Here is a 21,803-nt window from a genome sequence, read left to right as displayed (position 1 = left end):
ACAGAGGTGAAAGCTTGCCTCCTGCCTTCTGGAGACTACATTCCAGTGGAGCTTGAAAAGGTCATCAGCAAGCCTCAGTGTCAGACATAAACCACTAAGGAGGGGAGAGCCTTGGGGCTGGAGAGATGGCTTGACACTGGCGGCTCTTGCAGAAGACCTAGGTTTGGTTCTCAGTACCTAGGTGGCAGATCATGACTCTAACTCCAGTTCTAGCTGGCCACTGCTGGAAAAACATTCATGTACATAAAACAAAAATCTTTTTAAAAAAATTTTGTCTACAGCATCTAGAGAACAGTGTGAGGAGGAGTTTGGTGTGGGCCTCCATTGCCTCAGTACCCTGGCTAACATGGGCTGGATTCCACCACATATCTAATAAGGAACAAGGGCAAGTCTGATGCTGTCAGTGGCAATTTCATGTCATGAGGACAGTAGTGATGTTGACAATGACAACTGCTGTTAGCTCTGTATGTCCCTCAACTAAATGCCCTCTAGTTTTCCTGCTAGGATTCCTTGAGGAAATTGTTGCAAGAACCATCTTGGCTGTTATTTTGGCTGTCTGTGTTCTCTCCCTACAGAATAGATACCACAAGAGTTGAGTTTACCATCCCGCTGAGGGAGAACTGGGCTCTGCCTTTTTTTGCAATTCAGATTGCAGCACTTACCTACTTCCTGAGACCAAACTTACAGCCTCTTTCTGAAGTAAGTTTCTAGAGCATTTTAATTACTTGTATGTGTGTGTGAGTATGTGTGTGTGTGTATGTATGTATGTGTGTGTGTATGAGTATGTGAATCTGAGAGTGTGTATGCGTGAATGTGTGTAAGAGTGTGTGTGGGTGAGTGTGTGTGTACAAGTGAGTGTGTGTGTATGAGTGTAAGTATATGAATGTTGTATACAAATGAGTATGTGTATGAGAGTATATGCGTGTGTGTTGTCTGTGTGTATGTGTGTCAGTGTGTCCATCCATGTGTGTGTATCCAGGTGTGTTAGGTGCCACAGCACTCATGCAGAGGTCAGAGAAAAGCTCAGGAGAGTCGTTTCTGATCCTGCCATCTGTAAGACCCAGGGATTGAACTGGGGATCTTAGTTTCTTGCCAGCCCGAAGTTTCTAGGGTACTTTTTAATCTGCTGGTTTTATATGAGCAAAAAGCCACAGTCCACAGGGACAGCTCTCATCCCATGACCAAATCTGTTATTTTTAAATTATGTGTGCATGCATGTGTTTGTGGATATAGGTACTTGGGTCCTGGTACCTGTGGAGGTCAAAGAAGGGCATCCATCCCCTCAAGCCAGAGTTGCAGATGGTTGTGAGCATCCCCAGGTGTTGGGAACTGAACTCTGCAAGAACAGCAAGCTCTCTTGGCTGCTGAGCTTCTCTTCAACCCCAAGTTAAGCCTCTCCCTCTGAACGTTTTCCTCTTTTGCCAAGAAAATGTCAAGTTAAAAATGTCCTCTTTACAATCTACCTTCAAGTAGCTGCAGGAAGCCCACATTGTTCTGTGAAACTGAAGATTTCTAATCCATTGCTTTTGAGATGTGGTTTGTCGTATTATGGCCTCGAGATCAGAGTGGATTGCACATACCATATGTGAATATGTATATGAGAATAGCACTGCAGGATATTTGGAGCTCATATTAGAAATGCAGAGCTTTTCAAAGCAACAGTTTCTGCCTCCTCCACTTTTATTTGGCTTGTGGGGACATTTATTGGCTACTCTCGAGAAAACTTAACTGCAAGGTTGTTTGAAGACTGGAGATGAGACTCCTTCAAAGGTTTGTTTTCTTTCCTTCCCACAGAGGCTGACACTTCTTGCCATCTTCGTATCAACTTTTCTCTTTAGCTTGACATGGCAATTTAATCAGTTCATGATGCTGCTGCAGGCACTGGTGCTGTTCATCCTGGACTCCTTGGACATGCTGCCGGCCGTGAAGGTGAGCACTGCCTGCCTCCCACTCCTCAGTGCATACCCATGAGTGTCTGCCATGGATGTGATGGAAACTGATACAGATTGTGACAAAGGTGAAACTGTTGACCTGTATCATTGGGCTGTGGTCACCTGAAGCTAAGAACTGTGTGCAACCCAGTTTGACAATTCAACAAAATTTTTTGACACTCACTTACTTTATGTGTATAGATGCTTTGCCTGCATATATGTATGTATGTCACATGTGTGCACACAGTACCCATGGAAACCAGAAGAGGGCATAGGATTCCCTGGAACCCTAGTTACAGATAGTTGTTAGCTATCATGTGGGTGCTGGGAATTGAACTTGAGTCCTCTATAAGAAGTTACTGCTCTTAACCACTGAGCTATTTCTCCAGCCCCTCAACATTTTTTAAAGTTAAGTAGCGTCTTTAGGCCCTGGAGGGATAACTCAGTGGTTTAGAGTGCTCCTGCTCCTGCAGAGGACCCAGATGCAGCACCCCACACTCACATAGCACCCATATAGCTCATACAGAGTTACATACCTGCAATCCAACTCCAAGAGACCCAGAGCCCTTTTCTGACCTCCACAGACACTGCACACATACGGTACACCTAAACTCATGCAGGCAAATAATATGAATAAATAAATAAATCATTTGCACATATATCCATTTAAGTAAGAGTTGCTGTTGTCATGGTGTCTCTTCACAGTAAAACCCTAAGACAACTAGAAACTTCCAGACTAGAAGGAAAATATGGCCATGAGTCTCCTGGGTTTTCCTTTTCCTTCACAGATCCAAGAGTGGGCATTAGAAAAACCAAAAACCCAGAAATAAAGCAGTAGAATGGCACAGAAACTCAAAAGAAAAACGTTCTCCTAGCTGAGGACCAGAAAAGAGAAATTTTAGGAAGACAGAAAACTTGACAGCTCATAGCAGCCAACACCTTACAAACACATGCAGCTCCACTCCCACCCACCAGCAGGGCATCATGGGAGTGCCTGGATTTCTGTTCTCACCCTGTTCTCATGCCTGCTACATGCCAGGGCAGTGTCAGAAAATCTGGAATTTTCACCCTCTCCACAGACCACATGGGGAATCTGACTTCAGCCCCCACTTAGCTACGGTGACATCCCTTCCCTCCTGCCAGGGTGGCATCAAAGGACGCCAACTGCATGCTTGCATTCCATTGCCAAGGTCAGCAGGCTAAGGAACTTCCTAGTCAGAAGCACATGTGGTACCCAGTGCTCAGCCCTACATAGAACATCTATCTCAACCCCTGTCTCCCAGGTTCAAGAGCATCATAGGAGGAGGGGCAGAAGGATGTAAGAGCTGGGGGATGGGGAGGAGGGCTGGGAAATGCCATCTTCAGGCCAGCCCTGGCTCTGCACCCATGGACTCACTCGGCAGCTCTGGTTCCCTAGGTGATGCAGCTAGCATTGCACCCGGTGGAGAGGACGTGAATGGGCAAGGGAGACATGTTAGGAATGAATGCCTGGGTTGGTGGGAGGAAGGACCTGGGGGTGTCCATCAAGCTCATACATATAAAATTAAACTTAAAAAAATAAAATATACCCATGTGATATAATATTAGTAACTTTTCTCACTGCTGGGACAGAAAATAGTAAGAATAAATGTTTATTTTGTCCGGTGGCTTCAGAGAGATTTCAGTCTGTCTTAGCAAAGGCACAGTGATGAGATAGGTTGGTCCTATCTGTGGTGTCCAGAGCATGAGGCAGCCTCTTGTTAGAGTCAACAGGCAGGCAGCAGATCAGAACCAGAGCCGGGTATAGCTGCTGATGGTCATAGTGGCTCTCTTCACTGCTGGGCCCATCTCTCAAAGACTCAGCTCTGTCAGCTGTTATTGCCTGCACAAGACCCACACAAGAACAAGCCAGCCAAGATCCTGGCATCAAGGCCCTGCCTCCTCCTCAGTAGCTGCTGGCAGTGGGTAGTTGCTGAGCAAGGGAGCCTCATTCTGTACTGAGGACGTGGCCCTGGTGGGTCTTCCACGCTCTGATGGATACCTCACACACATATGGGCACATATGGAATGCCCATGCACGTATGGAAGCACTAACTAGACTTAATGGGTTATCAGAAACAAAACAAAGACCTGAATTTGGAAGGGAGCATATTGGGAGTCATAGGATAGAGACAGGCTAAATGTGATCATATTTACTGTGTACATGTATGTAATTCCCTCTCCCCAAATTTTTTAAGGCACCACCAGCCTTCAAAGCATAAGCCTGTGCTTGGAGATATATTTCAGAGTCAGATCTTCACAGCTATGCAGCTATTAAAGTTCAAGTTTACACAGCATAGTCATTGGTGTGAGAAAATTACACTGTATAGTACACTGTATGCAGTTTGTATGAAATGTTAGACTCCAGTTGGACCCCACATTCCCTGTTGGTAACTGTGTTGGGTTTTGTTGTTGGTCCTGCCTTCCTATCAATTAGTGTTCTGTTTAATGTTTGTCTGTGTATAGTTAGGTACAGTATAATCCTAAAAACCACTGTCATCCTGTGCCCTGAGCTCCTGGTGACACCAGGCAAGGCAGAGCCCACAGGCCTCACTTCACTATGCTTGAAGCAGACTGGTCTTCTTCTTCTTCTTCTTCTTCTTCTTCTTCTTCTTCTTCTTCTTCTTCTTCTTCTTCTTCTTCTTCTTCTTCTTCTTCTTTTTTAATGATTTATTTATGTATATGAGCACACTGTCGCTGTCTTCAGACACACCAGAAGAGGGCATTGGATCCCATTACAGATGGTTGTGAGCCACCATGTGGTTGCTGGGAATTGAACTCAGGACCTCTGGAAGAGCAGTCAGTGCTCTTAACCGCTGAGCCATCTCTCAGCCCCAGACTGGTCTTCTATGAGGATCAAAGTTTGCAGCCATAACGGGTCAGAACTGGTGCTCCACAAAATTGCCATTTTGCACAAGTCTATATGGGTATGGAATTGAAAAATAATCAATTCATTTTTTTAAAAGATGTCATAACGTTTCATTGCTATGAAGAGATGGATACCATGACCAAGGCAAGTCTTATAAAGGCAAACATTTAAATGGGGCTGGCTTACAGTTTCAGAGGTTCTGTCTATTATGGTCACAGTGGGAAGTATGGCAGGCTCAGACTCACATGAAGACACGCGTGCACACACACACACACACACACACACACATAAATAGACATATTTAAAACTTTTTCTGTCATTGGAGGTGAGAAACAAATGGAATTTATACAATGGGGTGTCCTTTTAGAGACGGGATTCTTGGAGCTAGGTATGCTTTCTGCTTGTAACCTGAGGTGTGAACACTGTCCCGTGTCTTGCTCTCCTGAGGAGATCTCCATCCATCTGCTTCTTTGTAGGCCACCTGGCTGTACGGCATACAGATAAGCTGCCTGCTCCTCGTCTGCACGCTTCAGTTTTTTAACTCCATGATTCTGGGATCCTTGCTCATCAGTTTTAACCTTTCAGTATTGATTGTAAGAAAACTTCAGGTAGGACTTTTTAATTTTTATAAATGATATTGTAAGATTTTAATTTTTAGCTCTCTCTTTTTTCCCTCCCTCACTCCCTCTCTCCCTCTCTCCTTCCGTGTGTGTGTGTGTGTGTGTGTGTGTGTGTGTGTGTATCTGTGTATGTGTGTCTGTGTTTTGTGAATGTGCACATGAGTACAGTTCCTATGGAGGCCTGAAGAGGGCACCAGATCCCCTGGATCTGGTTGTGAGCTGCCTAAAGTGGATGTTGGGAACCAAGGGGTTCTCTGCAAGAATAGTACATGATTCTAACTGCTGAGCCATTTCTCCAGCTGTATAAAATCTATTTTTGATTGTGTGGCTCACTGGACCTTATTTTCATTTTTAATTCAAAGGAAAACCTGACCCAGTTCCCAGTACAGAGCACCAGCAGGGTTACATCCACTTCTTTAAAGTGCACTTTCACTTTTGAAGTGAAACTGTTGTTTCAAGCTGTCTCAGGTCATTCTTCCCTTTTAGCAGTGATGGCTTCTTATGCAATTGAAACCTTAATCCAACCATTAGCCAAGGTCGCTTATTTGAATTATGTTATTATCTGTCACAGATGTAAAGCTGCAATAAAAGAAAGAAAAAATTGTATGTATAATCAGTAGTGCCAGTGTGTCAGTCACAGCCTTTCAGGTCTGGAACCCTTGCTGTTTGTGATGACGCCACCCTTTCCTGGCTTCACTTGCCCTCTTAGTGTTATTGAAGTGAATTAAAATAAACTTTTTAAAATTCAAAGAATTCCAAACAAAACTTACAAGGGCATGGGGCACCTTGTAAGCTATTAAATTATCATGTAAAATTCTCTTATGTGTATTTTTAATTCTTTAAGAATTTCATACAGGTATGTAATATATTTTGATCATATATTCTTCCATTCGTGACCCTTCAGTCTCTCCTCAGACACTCCCAACAGGTCCCCTTTCCAACTTTGTCTTTTATTTATAAAATTACCTGCTAAATCTAATTAGTGCTAACCTTATGCAAATGGCCATGGGGGGGGGGGTGTCCACTGCAGCCTGGGCAGCCTAGTGGGAGCCATATCCTCTGAATTATGACTGCCCGTCTCCCATCAGCCATCAACTGCCAGTAGCTCCTCAGCTGGGAGTGAGCCTCCTGAGCCACGCCCCCATCCACACAGGGACTGTGTCTGACTTATGTCATGCCGCTCAGATGAAGGTAGCCACCCCCTTCTTGTGAATGTGAATTCATGAGAACGTAGCATTTTAGAGCTTTACTCCCCTCCCCCACTGTCACATTCTTCCCACCCGCTCTGTCCTGGCATTCCCTGAGCCTTGGTGAGGGTGTGATACAGGTACCTCATTTAAGGCTAAACACCTAGAGTCGGTAATTCTGAATACTTAGGTCAGCTGTGAGTCTCCGCATTAACCACAGCCCACTACAAAGAGAAGCTTCTTTGACCAAGCTTGAGAGCAGCACAGATGTGTAGCTATGAAGGTAAATATTCAGAAGACACGGCCATTCCACAGAACAGCAGCCTGAGGTTTTCCCCAGGACTAATGACCTCTCCAGCCATGTGCTGCTTTTTAAGTTTACAGAACTGGTCATGACTTCCCTCCTGGTGAACAGACCTCATCCAATCAGAAAGCAGTTGGTTGGTCCCATACCAGCCATGCTGCCATCACACCAGTGAGAGCGCCATGCCTGGCAGGCATGTCAGGTCAGTGCTGGGTAGGACATGAAGTCTTGACCCTGCAACAGCCTGCAGATCACTGTCCTGCACCATGAAAGCTCGCCTGCTGAGAAGGCTTCCCATTCAGCTCCAGTTCATGTCTCTACAACCCACATGTGGGATGGCTTCCCCAGTAGGGCCTAACATCTGTTACAGGGGACAGCCAAGGACTCATGTTGTCTTAGGGTCTTCTGGGTGTGGTCTTCCTGTCCAGTAACTCATAGGGAGAAATCCCATGTGTTGACTGGGATTTCCATTGAATAACCTGAGTCTTCTCTGGGCAGCCTTTTCACCCATGCAGGTGACCTCTGTTCAGACTGCTGCTTTATTTAGTTACATTTTAAAATTACCTTACAAAGTAGTAGATTCCCACAAGGCTTTTCAAACACCCTTAAGTCTTATCTCACCAGCTCCCCATACCCTTCTCACCCACATCCCTGCTTAGACCTTCAACCACCAGTGCCCACCCTCCCCCGCCCCCGTTTCAGATCACGTATAGAATTATTAAAATTAAGTAAAAGAGACCCCATGAAGTAGGGTTGTTTTTCTATATACATTTACCTGTGTATGTTACACGAGCCAGCATTTTAAATCGTCAAGCAATCTCAAATGCTTATAGTAATGTTGAAGTTTATTTAAATGCTAATTTAAAATTAAAATAATTTTTTTCAATTTCTAGAAAAACTTGAAGACTGGATCCTTCCTGACTAGAATTTGGAAACTGCTGTTGCATTTGCTTCTAGTTTTCTGTTTGACACTTTTTCTCAACAGCGTTATTAAGGTAAGTTAATAAGTGAGATTTAATCTATTTGTGAAATGTGTATATGGTATTACAGTTAAGCTTTGAACTTTTAATTAGGACTAGTTCTCATTTATAAGGCATACGTGAATTACTGAGAGTCATGGTAGACCTAGGGAGAGCCACACTGGGGTCTGTTGGTTTTAATTCATTCTCCTCCTGTTCAGGACATGTCTGTATTAGTTGCTTTTCTGTCGCTGTAACAAACACCATGGCCAAAGCCACTTAAAGAACAGTTTATTTGGCCTAACAGTTCAAGGGGGTTACTGTCCAAAGTGGTGGGCCAAGCAGACTGAGTGCACACCTCTTACAAGCTGGGAGCTCATAAAGCCCACCCCCAGTGACAGCACACTTCTTGCATCAAGGCCACACCTCCTGAGCCTCCTCAAACAGTGTCACTAATTATGCATCAAGTGTTCAAATGCCTGGGACAATGGAGGACATCTCAGTCAAATCACCACAGAATCTGTCTTAGTTATGGTTACTACGGCTGTCCTGACACTCTGACCAAAAGCAATTTGGAGAGGAAAAGGTTTATTTAGCTTACAACATCCCTAGTCAGTGTGCATTGAGGGAAGCCAAGGCAGGAACTTAAACAAGGCTGGAACCTGGAGGCAGGAGCTGATGCAGAGGCCGTGGAAGGGTGCTGCTTACTGGCTTGCTCTCCCTGTCTTGCTCAGCCTGCTTTCTTAATAGGACCCAGGACCCAGGACCCAGGACCCAGGACCACCAGCCAAGGGGTGGCCCCACCCACAATGGCCTGGGCACTCCCTTATCAATCACTAATTTAAAAATGCCCAGCAGGCAGTGGTGGCACGTGCCTTGGATCTCTCTGAGTTTGAGTCCAGCCTAGTCTACAGATCGAGTTCCAGGACAGTCAGGCCTGCATACGGAGAAACCCTGTCTCAGAAAATAAAAAAGGAAAAAAGAAAAAGGAAACACCCTCCAGGCTTGCCTGTAACCTAGTCCTATGGAGGCGTTTCTCAGTTGAGGTCCCTCCTCTCGTGAAACTAACCAGCACAGTGCCCCTGTGAACTCTTAGCAATTAAGGTTCAATTGTAAAAACATTAAATATTGCCTATTAGCACTATAATAAATTTTTAAATGATTATTTTCTATTTGTCTTTTTTGGGAGATTTTTGAGATAGGGTATAACCTAGCTGGCCTTGAACTCCATATCTACTGTCCCAGCCACCCCTGTGCCGGGATTATAAGTGTGAATTTCCGTGCCTCACGAGGCAAGTTTTACTCGGGTGATCATTTGTTGTTGTGGTGGTGGTGGTAGTGGTAGTTATTCAAAAGAAAATATGAGTTCATTTTTGCTAAGTTAAAATGGACAACCCCAGACTAAGATGTCATCATGGGTAGTGTATGAACTCAGTATGCACAGAGTCCCAGGTCCTAGTTCCGCCAAAATGAGTTAAAAATAACTAGATAGTAGAGTAAGTCATTAAGTAACCTGGTCACTGTGCAGGATAGACTGGCCTGGAATTGGCACGAGCTCTGCCTGCCTCTGCCTCCCACTTTATTAAGATTTTTATTTAAGTGATCTAGAGCATAACTCTGTTTAATGTTTTGTTGTTGCTGTTGTTCAGTTCTGTTTTCTGAGGGCAGACTTTCCTTGGGGTACACCACTTGGACTTCCTTGCCCTATTTGATTTTGTTTTTTATTTTATAATTTTTATTTCATGTATATGGGTATTTTGCATGCATGTATGTCAGTGCACCACATGTATGTTTAGTATATGTCCACATGTATACCTGGAGCTCCAGGAGAGGCATCAGATCCCCTGGACTAGAGTTACAGGTGGCTATCTGCCGCCATGTGGGTGGTGGGAATCAAACTTGTGTCCTCTGGAAGATCAGACAGTGGTGTTAAGTGCTGAGCCATCTCCCCAGTCTCCCACTTGTTTTGTGGTGTGTGTCTGTGGGTGGGTCTGTGCATATGAGTGCAGTGCCCATGAAGGCCAGGAGAGGGCGTCAGATCCTCTCAAGTTACTACAGTTTTGAGTCACCCTATTTGGGTGCTAGGAACCCGGTCTGCTTCAAGAGCAGTATAGGCTCTTGTATATAGTATAGCCATCTCTCCAGCCCCCACTGTTTGTATTATGTGGATTTTCATAGTCCATAAATAAAAAATTAAATTATATCAATTAATATTACAATCACTAATGATTAACACTGGAGTTGGGGTGGCTACACCTTAACTTTACTTCTGTTCAGAGTTATATGTGAATGAGTCATTTGTGTCCCCAGAACCAAAACCTGACAGCCACATGGGCTGCCTCCCTGCTTGAGACTTCAAATCATTTTGTTGATTTTCTGATATAAAACTGAAAAAGGCCACCTTTCTTTTATCTGTTTCACCGGCTGAGTTTGTGCAGATGTTTGAATCAGGGGGAACCTTTTAAAGGGGAGGGGAGGGGAGGCGGCTCTGTGAGTCTGGGGAGCCACATTCATCACAGGCCGTCAGGAGCCACGCCCAGGACACTGATAGCTCATTTCCTTTTCTGTCTTCCTAATAGAAAATTCTCAACCTGAAGTCAGACGAACACATCTTTAAATTTCTGAAGGCCAAATTTGGGTTTGGAGCAACAAGGTAGGACGTACGTGAGAGCGTGCCTGCAGTGTAGTTCAGACACAAACAGAAGCCGTGGAGGCTTTCACCTGGAGTCCTGAGGCCTTTGGCATTGCCCTGAAGTTTCCTTGCCCGTCTTGATGTAATTTCTTACCCTGCCTTCCTTCCCCAGGGATTTCGATGCAAATCTCTATCTGTGTGAAGAAGCCTTTGGCCTCCTGCCTCTCAACACATTCCAACGGCTGTCAGAGACACTGCTTTTTTACGCATACATGTTTGTCCTGTTGGTCACAGTGGTCACAGCATCCGTTGTGGCCTTTCATAATCTCAGGTAGGACTTTTAACACTTTGATGAAGTTTTTCTCCATGGGAGATGGGGGAGGAGAGGGGAAAGGGAGGGAGAGAGGATGAAAATGTGAACAGCAAACACAGAGGTCACACCCAGTTTAGGTAGACAAGCACTAAGTGGGTTGATTTCTGCAGAGCTTGGGCATGTCCATCTCTGGCGAGTCCGGTAACCTATTAGTACTTCTGTCTCCTTTACTTCTGTCTCCTTTCCTGTCGGATAGGAAGACCTCCTGTAGCTGCTGGGTAACAGTGTGAAAACCACACTAAGTATAGAAAACCAAGACCCTTTTATGGGCATCAGATGTCACTTCCTGATGTTGGTATTGATTCATGAGTCTGGTTTGGTTTCAGTGACTAGCTCCACGTAGTTTTCTTCTTTCTCCTTCTACATTAGGCACATGCCGCCTAGGTCCTGCGACCAGCAGAACCACAGTGTGGCACAATACAGAATAACTGAACTAACTGAACTAACTGAAAATGTGGGGTTTTGTTTTTGTTTGGGGGCAGTTTGTTTGTGTGTGCGTGCACATGCGTGTGCATGTGTGTGTGTGTGCCTGTGATCTTTTTTGGTAACTCCATCACACGATTCTCAATTGAGAACTTTGTATTTGGTGACACAGATCTGTAAGCCTAATTACTCGGGAGACCGAGGCAGGAGGATCATAAGTTCAAGACCACTGTGCACTAAAATGAGTTCAGGGCCAAGGTGGGCAACTTAGACTCAAAATAACAAGGGAAAAGAAATTAGCCCAATGGTCCATCACTTGTCTAGCATGCCCAAGGCCCAGAGTACCAGAAGCATAGTTAGTCATTGTTCATTTGTTCCCTTGGGTGTCATTTGAAAGTTCATACATTTGGTATGGGCCATAATTATGAGTGTTTACTGAAACCGTTCTGCACTCATTGCCTGAATTTAAAGTGTAACACATCTCCCAGTCTACCAAAGAAAGTATCAGGGAGTGTAAAGGGGGTTTTTACCTCCGATCAAGCTGATGGGTTTTGCATTTACAATCCGTATTTCAGTGAAAGAGTTAAAAAGTTGAAGCAACTGTCACTCGTGAGAACGTGACGAGGCCCTTTTCTGTGTAGTTCCATAACCATTTAAAATGCCAGTAAGCTGTGATTTCCAGGCAGGAAAACTGTGGTTAGCATGAGTCTGGATCCCTCTAGCCTTATGATTATCAAGAATAAAGCAGGGCCTGGGAGGTGCTCGGTGGGTAAGAGTACTGGCTGCTCTTCCAGAAAACCTGAGTTCAGTTCTCAGCACCTGTGTTGCAAAGCTCCCAAACTGTGATTCCAGTTCCAGGGAACCTGGTGGCCTCATCTGGCCACCTCAGGAACTCACACACAGACACAGAAATAAAAATCTGTCTTAAAAGGAACTATGACAATACTTCATCAGCTATGCAGTCTGCAGACTCAAGGCTTAGCTCCTGGAAACAGGAAGTTGGTCTGGATAACACAGTTGATGTCACTGCAGTGCATAGGTGTAGGCAGGACCCAGGCTATATCCAAGTTGACTGCCAAGTGTGTTGAGCTCGCCGTGAATGTGGGTGCATCTGGAGCTGGTTTGCTGTATGACTGCAGATGAAGGCACTGATGGAGCCTCATCTGCCTGGTGGAGGTTTGTGAGGGAAAGCAGCTTGTTAATTTAAAAGTGGTAGTTTCTTAACGTGTGCTAACTCAGTGGTCAGACAGTGATTTGGGGGTTTAGGGGGCTGAGGGGGGAGTTGAGATAGGATTTATATGTCCTGGATTTGTTCCAGCTGGCCTCAAACTCCACATGCCTTTGTGTAAGTGTGCGCCAACAGTACCTGGCTGATTTTTCTTTTTTTTTAAGATTTATTTATTTTGATTTTATTTGTATGGGTGTTCTGCTGGTGTGTTATGCCTGTGTTAACACATTTGCAGTACCCTTAGAGGCCAGAAGGAGGAGCTGGGTCCTCTGGAGCTAGGGTTACGGACTGCTGCCGTACAGGGCTGGGCAACAAACCCAGGTCCTCCGGAAGAGCAATCAGTGCTCTTAACCCATGAACCATCTCTCCAGCCTCTGGAGTATGACTTCTTAAAAAAACTGTTTTAAAACGGAAGCCAAAGAGCTTGATCAGAGGTTAGGAGCACTGGCCCGGTTACCAGCACTCACATGGCACTCACAACCATCTGTAAAACCAGCCCCAAACGATCCATTGCCCTCTTCTGAACTCCAGGAACACCAGGCATGCACATGGTGCACATGTGCATACAGCCAAAACACTCATACGATAAAACAAAAGTAAAAACTAAACAGAAAGGTATAAAAACTAATTCCTGCCGGGCGGTGGTGGCTCACGCCTTTAATCCCAGCACTTGGGAGGCAGAAGCAGGCGGATTTCTGAGTTCGAGGCCAGCCTGGTCTACAGATCTACAGAGTGAGTGCCAGGACAGCCAGGGCTACACAGAGAAACCCTGTCTCAAAAAGCAAAAAAAAAAAAAAAAAAAAAAAAGCAAAAAAAAAAAAAAACAAAAACAAAAACTAATTCCTGCACCTGTAACGCTCGGGAAACTGAAGCAGGAGAAATGAGTCCAAATCCAGCCTGAGCTACATAGTGAGACCCTGCCTCAAAAACAATGCAAACAAAAATGCAATGAAGTTCATATTGCGATCTCAAGTCTCAGATTCCACACCGACAGGTGCCGATTCATTTCCTTGTAGGGGAAATGACAAGGTTTACCCAAGTCACCGCCGCTACACATCCAGATTTAATGTTGCTCATTGTCTGTTTTCTCCAGTGATTCCACAAGTCTGCAGTCGGTGGATCAGACAAGAAAGCGTGCGGTTGACCTGAAGCCAGAAGCCGCATACAACCTGATCCATACCATTCTGTTTGGGGTCCTGGCGTTGAGTACTATGAGGTACTTCCATCTTACCTGATTTCTTTATAAAACTTGACAGCTCTTTAATGTTATCTAGCAGGATCATCTGACAGCCGTCTTTGTTGCTGATTCTGTTCCTACGGATCTGCCCTTCCATCCTCTCTTCTCTCTGTGAAGCATTAGCACCAGGGTTTTTCTTAGCTGCAAACATTGTCCAGTAGGACTCACGTATGATCATGCCTAGAGGGTGATTGACTGGATGAGTCCCGCTCGCGCCGATGGCTTCTGCACAAACAGGGCTATGTGGTCACTGTGTGAGCTCCCCGCTCGCTTACTCTCACTCGCCAGGCCACAGACAGGGCTATGTGGTCACTGTGTGAGCTCCCAGTTTGCTTGTTCTCACTCGCCAGGCCGTCCGTCCCACAGCCAATGACCTGTGCTCGCTCTCCTTGCAGGATGAAGTACCTGTGGACCTCCCACATGTGCGTGTTCGCGTCCTTCGGCCTCTGCAGCTCTGAGATCTGGGAACTGCTCCTGAGGCTGGTTCATCTCTGTAACCCAAAGAGGGTCAGTGTCGTCCTGTCTGTCAGTTGGAAGTGAGCTGTGAGGGTTCTTCCGTGTCAGCTCCTTTTAGCATTTCCGTGGGCACCGAGCGTTGCATAGAGCGGATTATCCTTTATAATTCATTTAGGTTTTTTGACATTTTCATACACGTGTGTAATGTACTCTAGTTCCTCCTCAGTATTCTCTCCTAGCTCCCTCACACCTCTGAGTCCCCCTCTGTTTTGGTGTGCTTTCTGTTGCTGTGATATAACACCATGACCAAAAGCAACTCTACTTAGCTTACATGTCCCAGGTCGCAGTCCGTCAGGGCAGGACTCGAGGCAGGAATGAATCACAGTCTAGTCACCAATTACATTTTTTAATTCACTTATATTTTTACATGTCAGATATGTTCACTATATACAGAACTTAGGAATGTAATAAAAAGCATAATTAAAACTTTCCAATAGTTCCGTTGTCCAGAATTACAATTATTATATAAGATACTCTCCTAAAAAGAATTTACGGGCATCTGCATGTTAAGGCTGAGCAGCCTATGACGGAGAACCGCTCTGCCCTCTATACTCATTGGGTGGCAGGACGGTAGACAGCATCCATGCTCAGAGTCAGACTTGAGGCCCAGGAGGTCCAGAGCCATGTAATCTAAATAGGTCTTTGTCCCACAGATCTGGGTCCTGCGGTACTCAGTGCCTGTCCTCACCCTGCTGTACCTGTGCTGTAAGGTAAGGCGATCCTTCTTCAGTTAGCAGCAGAGGGGCTGTGGTATGTAAAGGCTGCCTTCAAATCCTGCTGAGTTGGCATTGATAGGGAGATCAGGGTTTAAAAACCCTTAATTTTTAGGCATTAAGCATTAGAGTAAAAAGGCCATTCAGAAAAGAAAAAAAAAAATTCAACTCTTACTGGAAGCAAGATTTTGAAAATGTTTTCAGATCTATTTTGAAACAAAGAAGGCAGAACAAATTTCTCCTGTTGACTGGTTTATGTAGAGTGAGTGGTTTTAAGCTAGGGCTGACTTTAACGTGCTCATTTTATTAGATACATGTCTTCAGGAGGGCTGGACACGTGTAATAACAATGTAAGGTTAGTGTTTGGGGCAGGGTGTGGTGTTGCACACTAATAATCTCAACACAGAAGCTAGGATGGGAGGATCTAGAGTTCAAAGCTAGCCTGGGCTTCCTAGTGAGACCCAAACAAAAACTAGACAACAAAAAGAAAGGCTGACACCCCTCCCCCCCCCCCAGAGACATGTTAATGAAACCGTGAGAAATAGCACATTCTCCTTTAGCTGATCTGGAAGAGTCCCAAGGCACCTCAGAGACACTCTGGCCACTTGATGATGATTCTTTTGTGTAACATTTTTGAGATTTATAGGCCTTGAATTATCACCTGGGAAAATGGTACAAAATATTTCATCTGATTGAACTCTTAAACCAAACCCAAACATACATACATACACACACACACACACATATATGTATATGTATATATATATTTATTTATTGTTGTTATTTATTTGTTTATTTTGTTTTGATTTTTTTTTTTTTTTTTTTTTTTTTTTTGAGGCAGGGTTTCTCTGTGCAGTCCTGGCTGTCCTGAAACTCACTCTGTAGACCAGGCTGGCCTTGAACTCAGAGATCTGCCATTTTTTTGTGTGGTTTTAAGTTAGAGCAGTAGACTGGAGGCTACTGTGGAGTGGCCCCAGTTTGTCAGGGTGGTCAAGAGAGTCAGCCTGCAACTCGGCCTCCAGACTGCTTCTGTTATAACATGAGGTTCTATAAACCAAAGGCTTGAGGCTTGGGAACCATATTTGATAGCCAGTGTCCTGTCAGAACAGCTGCTGTCACAGGCAGAGGCCATCAGCTCCAGGAAGTTTATACTCTTGTATGTTAATAAGTGAAACAAGGTTAAATGGTTTGTGAGCAACTTGGCAGCTTCTCCTTTACATGGAAGTATGTGGGTTGAACCTCAGGAAGGTCAGCATCGTCCTGGTGTCCCCACTACAGCTGTGTGAGCAAGGTAGTACAGGACTGGGGACTGACTCAGTGTGTGTGTGTGTGTGTGTGTGTGTGTGTGTGTGTTCATACATGTTTAAGTATGTATGCCTGTCTGTGTATATCTGTGTTTGTATGCATATGTGAATATGGGTATATTTGTATGGGTGTATGTGTGTGCATGGTGTGAGTATGTATGGATATGTGTGTGTGTATGTGTATATGTGTGTGTGTGCATAGTGTGAGTATGTATGGATGTGTGTGTGTGTGTGTGTGTGTGTGTGTGTGTGTTTGTAGGTTGAGTGCTTTTCTGTCTTCACTACCTGTTGAAATCTAGTGGATTTCTTCTGTAAAGCTGTTTAAGGACTTGGGGATAAGCTATAGGAAGGTTTAGAGAACAAATAAAGCATGCTCTAGAGCTGTGGCTCTTAACCCTGGCTAAGGCGGTGAGTTGAGAAATGCAAGGTGTGGGCTGCCCCAGACCTCCTGAGTCAGAAGCTCATGTTTCAGCCATGGCAATGGTGTGGAGGCATCAAGTTTGCAAAGCCTATTGTGCTTCCTAGGACTTTATCCCGGGATAACCATGTCCTGGGCTGCTGGCCTGCACCAAGCAGATTGAGTAACAAAGTACCTACCTTCTACCCCCTTGATGCTGACCGCTCCTCCCTCCCTGTGGCAGCCTGTCATTTCCAGCACGGTGCATACATCCCGCCCTCTGAGAACAATCCCTCACCTCTGAGGACCACTGCTATAGGGGACCAGGGAAAGCACTAGGAAAACCCAGCTCACTGCTGCTGCCAGCAGTGGTCCTGGGGTCAGAAAGTCAGGGTTCCAGTGGGCCGGTGGCCTGATTCCTCTACTCACGCTACATGAAGTCCTTCAGCTACTTCAACTCAAAACCTGCAAAGTAAAACCAGGCACGGTGGTTCATGCCTTTAATCCCAGCATTAGGAGGCATAGGCAGGGCATCTCTGTTAGTTTAGCAGCCAGCCTGGGCTACAGAGTGAGTTCCAGGTCTGTCTGAACTACAGAGTGAGTTTCAGAATAGCCTGGGCTACAGAGTGAGTTCCAGGACAGACTGCTACAGAGTGAGTTCTAGGACAGCCTGGGCTACAGAGTGAGTTCCAAGACAGCTTGAGCTACAGAGTGAGTTCCAGGACAGCCTGGGCTACAGAGTGAGTGAGGTTTTGTCTTTTAAAGAAAGAATTGTAAAGTCTCAGACCGGAGAACAATGTAGACATGAGGAGTTTCCCCTGACACTCAAACTTTTCCGTCGGGGCCAGCCGTGAGGACTTTCTGAAAGTGACATGAGTATTTATTCAAAGCCTGACTTGAGTTTTACTGGCAGTTACAATGTGGGCCATGTTCTTTTCTCTAGGATAATCCTGTTCAAAGGGGAAGGCATGAGCTAGGCTCCTTAGAACCAGAGATTAAAGGCCTTTACCCTGGTTTTGATTAGCTTATTGGATTGTTGAAATCCCAGCTAATCTGTTGCATCCTGTTAAAAAGTGACATTTAGTTTTTATTTGCACATCATTTAAGGAGTTTCCCTCAAGACAGACTAGATGTAACATTCTTTCAGCACCCACAACTTTTACATTAGAAAATTATCTAATACTGTCCAATGCCCATTGAATTCACAGATAGACAAAAATAATTGGAACATTATATTAAATAAAATGTTGTGTCTTGTTGATTATCCAGTAATGGGAACCACAGATTTAATCCCCAAAGTATTTAGTAGCGTAAGTCAAGAGTTTGAGGCTAGCCTGGGCTACAGAGTAATAAATCTATCTCAAAATAAGAATCAATGGGGGAAGTGGTACCTGGTCCATCATCATTCGAGAATAACTAAGATTTATTTGACTAATGAACTAGAATTTACGTTAGATGAGAGGTGGATGGGAATGTTCTTTTTATACTCAGTCTGCATAACCGTAAGTGACATGAGCTGACCAATGGCCGAAATAATACAGTCTAATACATTAGGTGCTCCTGGAGAGTCTGATTCCAGCCATCCTTTCCTATCGTGACAGCATATCTGTTAACATGTACCAAGCCATTTGCCCAGATTTCTAGCACCAGAATATAGAGTCATGACAATGCGGCAAGAAGGGGCTGCATTTAGAAGCAAGTTCCAAGGCACGGCTTTGCTACTTAGTCAGCCACCAACAGATCTGATGGTGATGCTCCCAGCTGCACCGTCTGTCTGTCTTGTGATACCCTTGGGGACAGGATGATACCCTGTATTGAAAGCCTTGATCCATCCATGTGTTTGTAAGCCTGTGCATCACATGCATGCAACACCCACGAAGGCCAGAAGAGGGCAGCACATCACCTGGAGCTGAATTACATTTGCCTGTGAGCTGCCATTGTGGGTCCTGGGAACTGAACCCGGGTCTGTCCTCCTGCAAGAGCAGCCAGTGCTCTTAGCCACAGAGCCATCTCTCCAAACTCAACAGAAGTAGTGTTCTTGTTGTTGTTGCATAAATAAAGTCTTACTTTACACTTACACCACCACATAAAAGTGTGTGTGTAAGAGCTTCAGAGATAACTGGAAACTCTCAGGCCTCCGGCTCACCTGTGCAGACTGGTGCAGAGGTGAAGCCGCTCTGGGCTGCAGCTGCCCTTGGTGTGTGCCTCCTGAGTACGTCTACAGTTTCTCTTTCTGTTACTTAATCTTAGTGACAGCTACAGGGGTGCATTTTTGCTTTTGTTTTGTTTTTAATTTCAGTCCTGGCCAGGAATGATGGATGAACTCTCCGAGTTGAAAGAATTCTATGACCCAGATACAGTGGAACTGATGAACTGGATTAAGTAAGAGGAACTTTTTCTTCTTAAGTTTGAAACCTTGAATGCCCTTCTAAAGTCGACTGTCACTCATTTGTTTGAGGGGAAAGTTTGTTTATTTTCTAATATTTAATAAACATCATTTTTAGTCAAGATTTTCTTTAAAACTATGAATTTGAAAGCAACTCTTCCTTTCAAGAACTGTCCTAGCTGGGTGTGGTAGCTAGCCCACACTTATAATCCCAGCACAGAGGCAGAGGCGGAGGAAGAGGCCGTGAGTTTCAAGGCCAGCCTAGGCTACACAACAAGACCCTGACTTTAAACAACAAAAGGACTCTCTGCAGCTGCAGTCCCTGAAGGGAGGAAATCACTCATTTGAAGTGGAAAGTGAAATCAGAAAATAAACTCGCAAAAGCAGCAGAAGTAAGGGTAAGGTTTATTTACCCACGAGGCTTAGCAGTTTCCAGCATGTACTGCTCTTGCCAAGGACCCAAGTTAATGTCCTAGCTCCCACCCCTGGATGCTTGCAGCCACCAGTAACTCTAGTTTCAGGGCATCCAGCTGCTGGCCTCCCCAAACAACCACATTCACATGCCTGTGCCCCCACATAGATGCACGCACATATTTACAAGTTTACGTCACTCACATTCCTGCTTTTTGCTTTTTTATCTTTATTGTTTTCATCTGAATCCTGTTCATACTTGCTGTCAATACTCTACACATGAAAATGTCTACACATGTAAATGTCCTTTCCTTGTTTCCAAATCAGAGCTCACTGCCGAAGTCTTTGGCTTAAAGAAAATTTCATCTTGTTCTATTGAAAACATTTTTTTCTTAGCTGGACATGGGAGTGCATGCCTTAAATCCCTGCATTTGGAAGGTAGAGGCAGGTGGGAGTCTGTGAGTTCAAGGCCAGCTTCATCTACAGAAAGACCCTGTCTCAAATTTTTTAAATTTAATTAATTAGAAAGTAAGGCATTTTTCTTTTTAAAATTGTTTTAGTAATATTTTTATGTGTGTGGATGTTTTGTCTGAGTGTGTGTCGGGTGCCCCCGCTGTCATGCGGGTGATCAGAATTGAGCCAGGGCATCTGAAAGAACAAGTGCTCTCAGCCACTGTGTCATCTCTCTAGCCCGTAGAGCAGATGTTCACATACAAAACAACCATCAGAAAGCCCTGGTGTGATATTGTTCTTAGTTTTGGGTTTATTGTTGTTGGGGGGGTGGCGGTGGTGGTGGGTTTGTTTTTTTCTTTTGGTTTGGATTTTTGCTTTTTCTTTTCCTTTGTCTCTTTCTTTCTTTCTTTTCTTTCTGTTTGTTTGTTTGTTTGTTTTGCTTTTCTTTTTTCCTTCTTTTGCCCAAACTTGGTTGCTTTACCTCATCCTCCAGCCTCAGGATGATAGTGGTGTGTTTCAAAGGGACTGTGACTCCGGCTAGCAAATTAAACTTGCCTACCTGAGCAGCTCGCCCAAGCCCTGTAGAGCAAGCTCTCCTGCTTTGTAAGCACAGGTCACCTGTGTGCCCCAGGTAAAAGTCACTTGCACACCATAGGTGAGCCTGCAAGGCATTGTCTGCTATCTCCGCCAGTTAGGATTTTAGCACCAGCCTGGAAGGTACCTACCATGACAGTGCATACTGGCCAGTACTGGTCAGCACTGCTTCAACTTCAGAGATGGCAGCTGCTTGGTAGCTTAGGTCTCCTGAGGACCACACATGGGTTTTATAGAGACTTAAATGTCTGTGGTTTTGTCTCAGTGTCAGACTGAATTTGACTGACATGAGTATAAGTTTTGGCATGTTTCTAGTGAGGAACAGCACTTCATCTTTATTTATTAACTTTAAATCATGATGGGTAATATTGGAGTAAACAATGCTTTCAGTATTTATTGTAAATAGGAAAAGGTTATTTATTCACATAAGGAAAAGCTAATTACTCGTGTACTAGCTAATCAATTAGATATTTATGACTCATGCATCTGGAAGCAAGGCTGGCCCTTTCAGTCTATATTTTTTAAAGATTTATTTTGTCTTTGTTGTGTGTGTGTGTGTGTGTAGGGGGGTACCTACAGAATCTAGAAAAGGGTGTTGGATCCCCTAGAGCTAAAGTCGTAGGGTGTTCTAAGCCACCAACATGGGTGCTAGGAATTGAGCTCAGATCCTCTGAGCCACTGATCCGTCTCCAGCCCTGCTCCTCTGTGTTTGTGACCTGACAGTATTGAAGGAAGTGCTATAGGATGCATCCTATAGATGGTGGACCTCCCCCTGGCCTACTGCCCTTAGCGTCTTAGCCTGTGTTCCCTGACTTGCAGAAGTTATTACAGTGCCTCCTGAGTGCATTATTACAGAAGTTATCCAGGCGATCACAGTGGAGCCCAGGTTCCGCTCTGACTGCCTCAGACCCAACATTTACTTTCTAGTTTTTCTCTCAAAATCCTATGTAAAGCAATATTTCTGGCTCTGCAAAAGTATAGGTGAGACGATATCTGAGTATAAAGAAGGCAGCACCGTGCTGCTCCTCCCTGCTGGGGACTGACCTCAGTAGAGCCCGGCAGCTCACAGCGCTCTCCCGGACAGGCCAGCCTCTTTGTCAGCATGCTCCTTTAGCTTGTTTTGGCTTTCTTCTTCTTCTTCTTCTACTACTTTCTTTTTTTTTCTTTCTTTTTTTTTTTTTTTTTATTTCTCAGCAACTGAAAGATTCATATTGTTCTAAAAATATTGGTTCCATTGTCATCTAATCT

The 21,803-nt window shown here is 44.6% G+C and overlaps 1 protein-coding gene across 4 annotated transcripts in view; it reads left to right on the top strand.

Annotated features, from left to right (window-relative positions):
* Positions 1-21,803, top strand: part of Dpy19l3 (dpy-19 like C-mannosyltransferase 3) — a 69,601-nt gene that overhangs the window by 31,265 nt on the left and 16,533 nt on the right. For all 4 annotated transcript variants that reach the window (XM_076932334.1, XM_034523817.2, XM_076932328.1 and 1 more), the window contains exons 7-16: positions 576-699; positions 1,795-1,929; positions 5,295-5,426; positions 7,823-7,924; positions 10,468-10,541; positions 10,693-10,851; positions 13,638-13,760; positions 14,177-14,288; positions 14,951-15,007; positions 19,011-19,093. In XM_076932334.1, the coding sequence (XP_076788449.1) occupies positions 576-699; positions 1,795-1,929; positions 5,295-5,426; positions 7,823-7,924; positions 10,468-10,541; positions 10,693-10,851; positions 13,638-13,760; positions 14,177-14,288; positions 14,951-15,007; positions 19,011-19,093 (1,101 nt within the window). The remainder of the gene's footprint in view (positions 1-575; positions 700-1,794; positions 1,930-5,294; positions 5,427-7,822; positions 7,925-10,467; positions 10,542-10,692; positions 10,852-13,637; positions 13,761-14,176; positions 14,289-14,950; positions 15,008-19,010; positions 19,094-21,803) is intronic.

The sequence above is a fragment of the Arvicanthis niloticus genome, chromosome 1 (genome assembly GCF_011762505.2).
Source record: "Arvicanthis niloticus isolate mArvNil1 chromosome 1, mArvNil1.pat.X, whole genome shotgun sequence".
NCBI lineage: Eukaryota > Metazoa > Chordata > Mammalia > Rodentia > Muridae > Arvicanthis > Arvicanthis niloticus.
This window is presented reverse-complemented; position numbering and strand designations above follow the sequence as displayed.